Source organism: Eschscholzia californica, unplaced genomic scaffold, assembly GCF_041429995.1.
Source record: "Eschscholzia californica isolate CP2 unplaced genomic scaffold, dmEscCali1.0.p SCAF_2, whole genome shotgun sequence".
In the NCBI taxonomy this organism is placed as follows: Eukaryota; Viridiplantae; Streptophyta; class Magnoliopsida; order Ranunculales; family Papaveraceae; genus Eschscholzia; species Eschscholzia californica.
The window spans coordinates 14,041,131-14,054,053 of record NW_028238309.1 but is presented as its reverse complement, the minus strand read 5'-3'; the positions used below and the strand labels follow the sequence as shown (position 1 = coordinate 14,054,053).

The 12,923-nt window shown below is 36.0% G+C and overlaps 1 protein-coding gene across 1 annotated transcript; it reads right to left on the bottom strand.

Annotated features, from left to right (window-relative positions):
- Nucleotides 1-375: 375 nt before the first annotated feature.
- Nucleotides 376-2,847, bottom strand: LOC147556399 (E3 ubiquitin-protein ligase UPL5-like). Its single transcript, XM_086657506.1, has 2 exons — nucleotides 1,233-2,847; nucleotides 376-1,129 (listed from the first exon to the last, which is right to left on the bottom strand). Exons 1-2 carry the CDS (start codon nucleotides 2,695-2,697, stop codon nucleotides 459-461), a joined length of 2,136 nt encoding a protein of 711 aa, XP_086513632.1. The 5' UTR covers nucleotides 2,698-2,847; the 3' UTR covers nucleotides 376-458.
- Between the last annotated feature and the right edge of the window lie 10,076 nt (nucleotides 2,848-12,923).

Sequence of the window (12,923 nt, the reverse complement as noted above, 5' to 3'; positions counted from 1 at the left end):
TAGTGGTTCATAGGTCACGCATGTTTATATAGTTGAGACTCTTAAGTAGGGCTACCATATTTAAGCTTGCTTCGGGCCATTGGAAATTCAGGAACGGCCTTGGTAGTTTAGGCAATAAAAAACCTAGAGGTAGGAAAAGATGGACTTTGAGGCCCTTAGGATGGCCCTACGGGTCTTTATATATATATATATATATTGTTATTCAAAATATATTATACTCATGCTTCATCTACATCTTACCCATCAAGATTTCGTCTTTGTTTTTTTTCCCTTCACAATCTGCCACTATATATATATAATCCATCTGTCCACAAACATAGCATTCGCCTTATTTTTTCTATAAAAAGATGTAAACGTATTTGAATTTTCTTAAGCTTTCAAAACAGGGGCCTACAATATATTCCTGTAAAAAGATGCTAACAAATAAATTAATAAAACCTTGGCTACAAATAAATTAATCAATAGAATATATGAAACTTCCTACACTGTTGTTTACATGTTAATGGAGAACGAATAGACATCGGTCTAGACTTGGATAATGTGGTTCCTATTATTTTTGAAAAAGGAGAAGGCCTGTTGTCATCCATACCTACATATTCGTCGTTGTTTATGTCTTCTCTATTCTTCTCCAGAAACATGTGATCGAGATCTTCTAACTCTATACTCTCGAAAAACATCTTTCGACACCTTCGAGTTAGAACATCATCAAGACCTTGAATAATTAGTTTTACCTTTTCTTCGATTGACTTCATGAAGCAATGTTGGATGACTAGTTTTATATATTCTTCTCTGTTTTTACTACTCAAAACCATTTCCTTCCCTCCAGGACACAACTCTACAATTTTCCTTCTGGACACTGCTTCATCTTCTTCTTCACTTTCCCAAACAAATGTCAAGCCCAAACCATCTGAATCTACAAACTCATAATCCATCTCTAAAATATCTCTGCAGCTTTTGTACATGTATGGATCCACATTGCGTATATCTTCCAATGTAACAATAGATCCGGCTAATTGCAAGAGAAACAATCGATCAAATCCAATTTGTATTTGCACGTCGTGCATCAATGCTAAAGCAATCACTCGACCACAAAACCCATAATATTGAAGTTTTTGACGATCCACTTTTGCTGCAAACAAGATAGTGAAATTATTAAAGATAGAAAATGTTGAAGTTGTAAGGTATAACATGACTAAAAACATGAAAAACAATTCAAAATGTTGAATAAATACCTGGATTAAGATAGATCCTCTGAGGGTTATGTGGGCATGATAGGAACAGAGAACTCTGTGGAGTGAATAGATGTCGGCATAGCAAGAGGAGCCACCCCTTGAAAACTCCATGACCTGCAAGTGCTACCTCATTTTTAAACTGAGGGATAATTCCATTCCGCAACAAAATGGGGTTAGCAAGCCCAACATGCTTGAAAGAATCAACCAATAACTTTGAACTGTCAATGAGAACTTTCGTCTTCTGTGGGTGATGATCAGAGACCTGATTTGGAAATATCATCGTGATCAAATATCTTCTACATTCATTGTTTAGTAAATTCTTATGTTGAAGAAGCCACTGGTGATCTTCGCCTCTTTTTGAATTCATAATAAGTTTATTTATTGAAGCTCGGTGAGAATTCAAGCAAGATGAGAGTTTTTCTCCAAATAGATTATAATGTTTAGATACGAAGTTCAATTCCTTGAGAATTGATAGATAATAAGACCATCCATGATTAAATTCGCATTCAGTACATCTTGTATACTCAATGCCATCGTCCATATATGTCAGACCAAGATCAATGTTGTCAAGTAACTTATTAAGATCTTCCCAAAATGGTAAAAGTTGTGTTACATTATAGCACACATCCACAAGCACCTCCATAGGAAGTGAGTGAAATGATGATAAACCTCTCGATCTCATGTACTCTTCAATTTTCGTACACATATGGAGCGTCAATACAGAGAAGTCACGGATATCACTCTCAAATCGTGATTTTAACAAAGACGGCACTCTGCAAAAGCACGACTCTCTGACCAACTTCATATTCACAACAAACTGTTGAGTGAGCTCCCTTATAAATGGGTGAAAGTAAAAGAGTAAGTCCCTTGGTGTTCCGTGCATGAAAAATTGTGATGTGTTTGCAGGTCCAATTGATTTCAACAAATATATGTAAGTTTGACGACATGAGTAGTATAACCCAGAAGTTGTTGTTGTTGTTGTTTTGTCATCATGGAGAAGAACAGTGAACCGTAAAGCTATACTAGCGAATAGGTGTTGAATGTATATAGGGTAGGAATGGATATTAGGATAGATAAAGAGACGAATTGATTCCTCGGCTATGGCTTTATAATATTTGATGGGAGATTTGTATAAATCGACCAGATACTTGGGCATTCCATAAAACAAAAACATTTGTAGATGCTCCCTTTTCTTACGGTTTCTAGGTATCATGGTCAAGTAATTTTTAAGATTGGCTAATACATAATTTCTTATTGATTCATCTTCATCATCGCCATTACTATGATTGTTAATAAGACGTAAAGTAGAGAAAGTCAAATTTCTCAGTACTCGTATTGCTCGCTTGTGGCACTTCTTAGATGCAAAGTGGCGGACAACGTTTGCAAATTCTACCTCAGGTATGAATTCGATTCCCTCTGCTTCAATATTCCGCAAGAAGTACCCTTCCTTGTCCAATAATCTCATCTTGCCCTCTGATAAGAGATGAACAAAATTCTATCTATAACCCCAAAATCTTCTCTCTACCTTTCATCAACCAACCACAAGGGACTTCAAGAAGTAGTAGCAAGCGTTTGTATTCCTATAAAGAAATACTTGAATGGAAAGTTTCTATCTAGTCTACTGTGAGTGAGTCGTTCTTTATATGAAGAGGAAAGGTACTACTTAGTAGGTGGTTTCCTGAAATTTAAAATAGAAGATTTCTATTTTACCTTTCCTTCCTATAACCTAATAACTGCAACTTCCTAAATTTGAAGATCCAACTGTTCCTTATCTTGTCGTCTTTTAGTAACTAACCAATTTACCATTTATATCTTACCTGCATTCCCATTTTTAGCCCCAGGATGTGTCCAATTCACCAATGTAGTCCCCAACATTACCCAGCGTTCACCCCTTTTCAAATATTCCTTTTCCTATTTTACCCACTTCTTTCTTATCGGTTTCTTTTCCTAATTTTGGGGCCTGCTGTAAGCACCAAGCCAAACTGCTGTTAGCAGGCGGTGCTATAAGCAGGCAGACCATCAACTACTTTCTCTATAGGTACCGGCCAATCTGTAAGCACCCGCGCCCTTCTGACGAAAACTAACCTAACTTTTCTCACTCATTTTTCTCTCTCTAAACGCCATCTCTTAGTCTCTTAGTGCACCTTCCTCTCAATCAAATCTCAGTTGCCATTGCGTTATTAACTAACCTTCTCTCTCACTGAACCTTCTCTCTCTAACCGTACCTCAAAAAGATCAATCAATATTCATTCTTTTACTGCAAAGAGCACCCTGACTGGCTTGAGCGTCAGAGCGGTTTTCGAACCCTTTGCAGGTTTTTCCCCCTCGAGAACAGACGAACAGGAACAAGAGCAAGCAGCTGGAGCAAGGAGAAAGGAGCAGGAGCAAAGAGCTAGAATAAAGAGAAGCAGAGCTGGAAGTAGGTACACTAGGCTGAATAACACCAACATAACGGAATAATCATACATAACGGAGGTTGTCATGCATTAACTCCCTTTTTCATGCTGATCTAACGGAAGGTCAATTTTTGACATCAACACATAGATTTCTTGAGCTTGCAAACTTAGTAGTGTTAGAATTGAGACAATCTTTTTTTTTGATGTTCAACCCTTTAGGAGAAGAAACATTCTTGAATACCATGATACTTGGTACATTCAGTTATTGTAACTACTCTCACTTCTTTTCCATCGAAGAAGGGGATAGTGAGTTGGTTATTGTAACCAAATTTATCTCCCAAATAAATTCCCAATACACATGTACGCATTTACTAAATTCAAATCAGTAAATGGTCAAAACCAAGTCAGAGGGAAATTAGGAATGTGGGACACCCTTAGTCTCCAAAAGAGACGTGTCCAACATTCTCCCACTTGGCCTACATGATATATTTCATAAGTACATGGGTGATTGACTGTATGGCCATACAAATAGTTGGGAGACCACTCATTCTTAATTAAAGAACATATCACACGAATCATAGCGGTCAGATTCTGATAAGTGAATGCTTCCTTCCATGTATTACAATGCATTATGCTCTCTAACTAAGCACTTGATGAGCATAACTTCTGAGTGAATAATTTCTGACAAAATTACTCAGGTCCTTCTTTAATATCACACTGGATATAAGATGGTTATTCTTTATGTGCACAAATATGGTGATCTGTCCATTATAACCAAACATCTCAAACTGTCAAGGAAAGTACATAGTCAAGCATTACATAAGTTAAATTCTTTTGCACCACATGATCAAAGAACAATTGTGCCGGCAATGTCTTAGTTATAGGAATGCAATATCATTAACTTATTACTTATATGCTTAGTGGCCACTTTATGTTCTTTAACTTTCTTCTAACAAGAGATACTTTATGTCGATATATTTATTTATGCTCCCACTCTTATTACCTTATGATAGGAAAAGCATTGCAAAATTATCACAAAGGATCTATAAATGTCTCTCTGTAGTATCGACAATTTTGAGACGAGAAACGAAGTTTCTCAACTGTATTGCTTGAGTCATTGCTTCATAGCGTATGAGGTAGCAAACTCAAATCACTATTTGCAAGTATATATTATCTACATACAAGACTAAACATATACACTTTCTCCCAGTAACCTCAAGTTATGTAAACTTTAATACCATTAGTCAGATTCAAGTTTTAGTTTATACATAAATTTCTTGAGCTCGTAAACTTAGTAGTGTTAGAATTGAGACAATCTTTTTTTTGATGTTCAACCCTTTAGGAGATGAAACATTCTTGAATGTCATGATATTTTATTGGCTTAGTTGTTTCCTTCTTCACAGTTGACATGGTTGTATTTCCTGGTACTTCCCTTAGTATGAGAAACAAAATGGGCACTTTCAAGTTTCTCACGTTTTATTCATTAATTGACCAATTTTCCTTATGTGTTGTAGGAGATTTTGAAAAAACCATATTTCTTTGGAAGAGAATTAAGTACCAAATAAACCAAGAATGATTCCAGAACCTCAACAAACGTTGAGCAAAAGTTCTCTGATTTTCATAATGTGCTCACGCACGCCTTAGTATGGTAAAATTCATCTAGAGAAACTTTTCATTACGTGTCGGCTTGTGCTTTATTTGAGCAAACAAATTGTTTCTCAACTACTTTAAGAAAGTCTTTTGCGTGAGGATAATCAGGTATAGAACCCCGAATACTCTTGTTCACGCGGGACTTAATGAACATCAAACTTAGGCGATTAGATCGCTACCACTGCTTATAGTCCAACCTTTCATGAGGCGTACTTTATTTCTTGGGAACAGGTGGTGTATCCGCATGAAAGGCCAAATTCAAATCCATACACATTAATGTAAAGAGTATTTTTATTTTAATTAAAGAATTCACGAACTGATTCAAAGCTATGAAACATATACCTTTATTTTAAATTAACCAACGTCAATTTAGTAGTAAATTCTAACCTTCCTGTGGACAGAGGCTACAACCGCATAAGAATTTACTATATTGCATAAATAAGAGTAGTAAAAATAAAATATTAAAGCCGTAAAATTTTCGTACCTGTAGGCATAGAAAATTCACATCTAATATTTTATTTTACTATCCTATTCCAATATAATTTTACAAAATAATTACCTCCCTGTGGGGCAAAGTAATTATTTATAAAAATTACATCGCAATTAGAAGTGTCATTAACTTGATGCGATAAATAAATAAAATTTATTTATCGCAAATCTACATGTTTTAAGATGCTATGGCTACTCTAAGAACATGCAACGCCCAAAATAAATGACAATGTTTCCATATTCATGAACGATTCCACGCGCAGTTTGGCATACCTCAGTATCATGTCTTCAGCCAAATATATGACATGTCAACTCACCATCCATAAATAATTGCACTTAATTATGTCATAAGTTCAACTTTAAATGATGATTTTTCTCCATCCATGAACTAGTCTGTATGTTCATGTAGTTTGACATTCACATTTATATTTTGTGTACTACCACATAAATATAGAATAACTTGTCAAACTGGATATTATTTTCCTCTCGAAAATTAAAAACAAATCTTGCAACATCGAAAAACATGTTCCCCTAGCTAAAAGATACGTGAGCCACTTTGTCGAGCCAATAAATAGAGCCAGTGGCCTTGTCCTCTTATGGAAACACCACCTCCAATTCTCCGTCATCAGTTCCAATGCAAGTGTGATACATGCTTCAGTCAATGACCTTAAGAGCACCAACTCTTCTATCATTTCTGCTTTCTACGGTTATCCATATCAGAAAAACAAACTTTTTCAGTGGAAATCTCTCATGAATGTCAGTCCTTCGCCCAACCTCCCTTGGGTAGTCATTGGAAATCTCAACAGTATTCTTGATCCAAAGGAGAAAAACAGGGGCAATGACACGTCTAATTCCTTACTTCCTAAAATCCTTGAGACTATCAATCTTCTTGTCCTGAGTGCCCTCGGTTTCAAAGGGAACCCTTACACCTGGAGTAACCGTCAATTTGAGGGCAATGACAGTTGGCTTCAGAACTTTCCCAACTCCTGCCTCACACATCTGGATACAGTAGGATCAGATCATAATAAATCTTCCAAAACCACACCCAACCTCACCCCAAACCCTTCAAATTTATTCGCACCTGGATGTCTCATCCGGATTGTCATGATTTCATCGCTTCTAAATGGACCTTAAACAACCATACCCCCCTACTCATAACATTCAGCACAATCTAACTCAGTGAAGCAAAGACTTGAGCAAATGGAATAAGTCTTTGGCAACATAGAAAATCAAATCAATAACATCATCTCTAATCTTCAGAAAAATAATAACAAGGACAAAGACATTCTCCTCAATGCTAGACTGGAAGAACTTTATAGACTTTAAGAAAGCATGTGGAAGGAGAAATCTCGTAATGACTTCATTTCCCTTGGTGACAAAAACACTAAATTCTTTCACCCTCAAGTCATTCAACGTAATAGATCCAATCAAATTCTAGCTATCAAATACAACAATGGGGAATGGCAGGAAGAAGTGACTGATATTTTCTCAACTTTTACTACTCACCTCAATAAAATCAACTCCACCTCTCAGGTGTCTACTGATCCCATCATCTCCAATCTTTTCAAACCTCTTATCTCTCACTTCCAGAATACAGAGCTCATTGCCATTCCTGACAAAGCTAAGATTGACTTAGCTATAAATTGGCTCAAGAAAGATGCAGCGTCTGGTCCTGATGGTTACCCTCCTTATTTCTTCCAATCCAACTGGGACACAGTCAGCAGCGTTATATACACTCTTGTTCAGAACTTCTTCCATACAACCATTCTACCCCCGGGTGCCAATCATACTCACATATGCCTTATCCCCAAAAACCCCACTCCTCAAACCCCGACGAATTATCGTCCGATCAGTCTTCTTAATACCACTTTTAAAATTATTACTAAAATTATAGCTGAAATATTAAAATACAACCTTATTCCCATCATCTCTCCCTTCCAAGCAGCTTACGTCCCCGGGAGACAAATATCTGATAACATCATTATCGGTCAAGAACTCATTCATTCCTTTAAAAATATGAAAGAATCTACTGGGTACTTTGGCCTTAAATTAGATATGTCAAAAGCTTTTGACCGCGTCGAATGGTCTTTTCTTGTGGATATTATGAGGCGGCTGGGTTTTTCGGATCACTGGATTAATATGATCTCCAATTGCATCTCCACCTCCTCCATATCTGTCCTCATCAACGGTCGACCAGGTCCCACCTTCTTCCCTTCCAGGGGCATCCGACAGGGTGACCCGCTCTCTCCTTTCCTCTTCACTTTAGCCATGGAAGGCCTTAGTACACTTCTTTCTTCCAACTCGGACCAAACCCCTTTCTCGGGGTTTCCTACCAACAACCCTAACCTCACTATCTCACATTTACTATTTGCTGACGACTGTATCATCTTCGGCAAAAACTCGATTGTTAACATCCACAACCTCAAAAACATTTTGAACATCTTTTGTGAATCCTCGGGTCAAACTATTAACTATGCCAAATCGAATATCTTCTATTCCAATTCTCATCGTAAGTTTAAACTCATCATTATGAAAAGTCTAAAAGTCAAATATGCTTCCACCACTGAAAAATACCTTAGTGCCCTACTCTTTATCGGTGCCCAAAAAACTAAGGTCTTCCACACTATTCTGGACCAAATCAAATCCAAATTTTCCAAGTGGAGCCATTCTTTCCTTTCTCAAGATGGCCACATAGTTGTCATCTCAGTTGTTGCTTCGGCCGTTCCCCGATATCAGATACAATGCTTCGCAATCCCGAAAAGCGTTGGCAAAACCATAGCGACTTTGCAAAAGTCCTTCTGGTGGGGAAAGTCCAAAGGTATATGCACCAAAGTTTGGTCATATATCTTTCTTCCTAAGGAACATGGAGGGCTAGGTATCCATGATCCTCATCTAGACAACACCGCCCTCCTTAGAAAACTGGCTTGACGCCTTAAATCTGACCATGAAGCACTTTGGGTCTAATTCTTGAAAGCCAAATATTTCCCTAACTCTAATGCTCCTGGGCTAGCCAAATCCCACCATTCGTGGAATTGGAAAGTCATCAAAAGAAATTATGACAACATCGATCATCTTATTACATAGGAAGTACACTCGGGCGAAAACATTAACATCTGGACTGACAGCTGGATCCCAGGAGGTACTACCATCTCCATTCCTAACTCCAACAACTCCACTCTTACCAAAGTTTCCCAACTTATCACCAACAATCACTGGAATGATGAGATTCTCCGCGCTACTTTCGATGAACCAACCCAGAATCTCATCCACACCATTCCCCTGCATAATGATGGTCCCGATAAAATGAAATGGACTCTTACAGAATCAGGTAATTTCACTGTTAAATCTATGTACCATCATCTTAGCATAACTAATCAATCTCAATCCCATCCTCCTCCTAACTGGAACTTCATCTGGTCTCTCCCCACTATCCCTCGAATAAAACTCTTCATTTGGAACATTTGCACGAAAGCGCTACCAGTCCGCGACAGAATAGGTAAGTATATAGGAAACGATTGCAATTGCCCAAACTGCTCGAAAATTGAAACCATTGAACATGCACTACTACATTGTCCATTAGCGAAAAATATTTGATTTTACGTACTTTAATATCATTTCTACTGACATCTACTCTTTAGCAGATTAGATCTTCTCTTGGCAGGATCAAAACCAAAGCAGTTGCACGACAAACGATATCCACTTTGTCACCATACTATGTTACATTTGGAAAACCAGATGTGACCATTGCTTACAGCACTCAATTAATAATACTAGATCGGTAATAAATATGATTATGGCATTCCCAAAAACCAATATAGCACCTGCAAAACTAATACTTGATACAACTGAGAAATGTCAACCTCCTATCACTCCTTTCTTGAAAATAAATGTGGATGCATCTTTTACTAATATTAACACCAATATAGGTACTAGTCTCATTGTACACAACACTCATTCTAATTTCATAGAGGCTAAAGTAACTTTATCACGCGCGCGAAACAGTGAAGAAAGTGAAGCTATAGCAATCCTCAACGGAATCAAATGGGCAAAGGAAAACAACCACAAATCTATCGTGATTGAAAGCGACAATATCAATCTTATAAAGCACTTGAAGAACCCGAGGCATAAAATTCAGTGGCAATCGAAGATCCACATCCAAAGAATTAAAGACATCAAAAAGAGATTGGACAACGTCAAATTCAACCACACGAAAAGATCACTAAATGGTCAAGCTGACAAACTCGCGAAATGGGCTCGCAAGAAGTATATATCGAAAAACTGGAAAAATGTTCCTTACTTTTTAGTTCATATGTATTGTAATAATACTATTGTTCCTTAATGTAATTCGACCTTTTAACAAAAAAAAAAAACTTGTCAAACCGTAAGTAATTGAGTACAACTATATACATGTCTTTTGATTATGTATTTAACAAATTTTACGCAGATTATGTTCCCATCATTTAACTCAACTAAATACTGCATGACATTCAAATTTTTACTATTATAGTAAATAAAATTCACCCGAAACAAGTTCTGAATTTGTGACATGTACCTATGCTGATTTCCCTTCCATTAAGTGGATTAATGAAGATTTATCCATATATGATTACGAGTGCTTTTAAATCTCATTCCTACTCCCACTTATTTAAGGAAATAATAAAAATTTGCAGAGAGATAAATCTTGACTGATAACCATAATTTTGCATGGTTCAAATTATTCTTTCTTTAAATGTCCTTTTAAAGAAAGAAATAAAACTTTAAATTGTGAAAGTAAATTAGTTTCAGAAATATTCATTTCCAAAAATTATCCATCACTTAAAATATTAAGTTTATTCGTGAGGGAGATTTAATGTTACCGTATATATCTTACCAAAGTTCTGTTTGACTAAGTAAACAATAACCCAAATATCAAACAAAATCTCTTAACAACAGGGACACAAATTTTGTTCATAAAAAAAACAGGACACAAATTTACTGACTAAATAGTAAACAAATTCAATTTTCTAAAGATCCCAACCGAAATTTTCTTATACTAAGAGCATCTCCAATGCAAGACTTAAAGAAAAACTCTAAAAATCCTATGTGTCAAGTGTGAAAAATGGATCTCTAAATGGTCTCTTTCCTATTTGGCCATTTAGAGACACTCTATTGCAAAACCTTCTCCAATGCAGCACTCAGGAGAAACTCTAAAAACTTGTATTTTGATTAAAAACTAATTAGTTTGCTTATGTGGCACTGAGATCCTCAAGAGGACACTCTAAATTTAGAGTGCTCTCTTAAGGATCTCTAAAATAAATCTTGATACATCACTTTAGAGATTTATGTTGAGTTTTGCATTGGAGATGAAATTTAGAGAAAAACTCTAAGAAATCCTATATGGCACTCTAAGATTTAGAGTTTGAGTGTTGCATTGGAGATGCTCGAAGAGCAACTCCAATGCAAGACTCAAGAAAAACTCTAAAAATCCTATGTGTCAAGTGTGAAACATGGATCTCTAAATGGTCACTTTCCTATTTGGCCATTTAGAGACACTCTATTTCAAAACCATCTCCAATGCAACACTCAAGAGAAACTCTAAAAACCTATATTTTAGTTTAAAACTAATTGATTTGCTTATGTGGCACTTAGAGCTCAATAGGACACTCTAGCTTAAGGATCTCTAAAATGAATCTTGACATATCACTTTAGAGATTCATGTTGAGTTTTGCATTGGAGATGGATTTTAGAGAAAAACTCAAAAAAATCCTATGTGACACTCTAAGATTTAGAGTTTGAGTGTTGCATTGGAGATGCTCTAAGTCAAACCAACTTTGAAAATTGAACCATATGATATATGTCAGATTAATCGGAACTATTCCAATCTTAAAATATCTCCTTCTATTTTGGTCAAAAATGACTTCTAAAATCTCAACTAAAATATGTCTAACAACCGAGATATTACTCAAATATGGTCGCCAATAACTAATCAAAATCTAAGCATGTGATAACCGATTAAATGTACACAAAATCACATCAGATTTCATTCCTAAAACATTTCTAAAATCGGTTTTTACTAGTCAAATAGATTTGATTTTAAAATCCAATATAAGTCTATAGTATGGAGATATATTTCAAAGAACCTTTAAATGAAATTTGTTTCAAATAAAATGATTCAACAATATTATTTTGCATATCTAAACTTAAATGATAATTGAAGATCATAGGTTTAGATATCTTAACAAATAATAAATAATTTTAAATACTAATCAACAAAGCCAAAGGGAGGCTCTGATACCAAATGTTAGAAAATTGAATTCTAAATATATGAGGAAGTTACATACCTTCAGCCATTATAGATTAAGTAGAAATAAGAACTACAATATAAAACTCTGAAAGTGTTCTAACCCCAATCCTCTCCGTAAGTTGTTGTGTTATTGATGGAGAGACACAAGCAGTAACATAGGAGGGGTTAGGGACATTCAGTTGTTGTAACTACTCCCACTTCTTTTCCATCGAAGAAGGGGGTAGTGAGTTGGTTATTGTAACCAACTTTATCTCCCAAATAAATTCTCAATACACATGTACGCATTTACTGAATTCAAATCAGTAAATGGTCAAAACCAAGTCATAGGGAAATTAGGAATGTGGGCCACCCTTAGTCTCTAAAAGAGACGTGTCCAACATAATGTTTATATCTTCTTTCCAATGAAAAAGCTAATTCATTTGTTTCTGCTTCAGGTATTGGTGCTCTAATGGTACTCACTGCAAAATCATCCTCTTCTTCCTTTGTTTCTGTTGCTAGAAAGAAGAAGTCTTCATCTGGTATTAACGGAAAAGGAAGAAGAATTATTCTAGAGGAGTCATCTGAGGATGATTCAAATGGGTTGTGATGAATTTGAATGAAGATTTAGGTTCTAAGAAGATTAGTTAGATTAAAGATGAAACACCAAGTTGAATTTGGATGACATTGATTATTTCATTGCTCCTGAATTTCAGCACATGATTTCAATGTCTAGGTCAAAGAAGCCATTGTTAGCAACCACAAACAATAGCAATGAGTTCAAACTGACGAACGCAATTTTCTAGGGGTTTTTTTTGTACCAAACTCAATTTTCTAAGGTTTTTTTTATTTCAAGGGGTTTTAGGGTTCACGAAGAAGACCCGTTTCCATTGATTT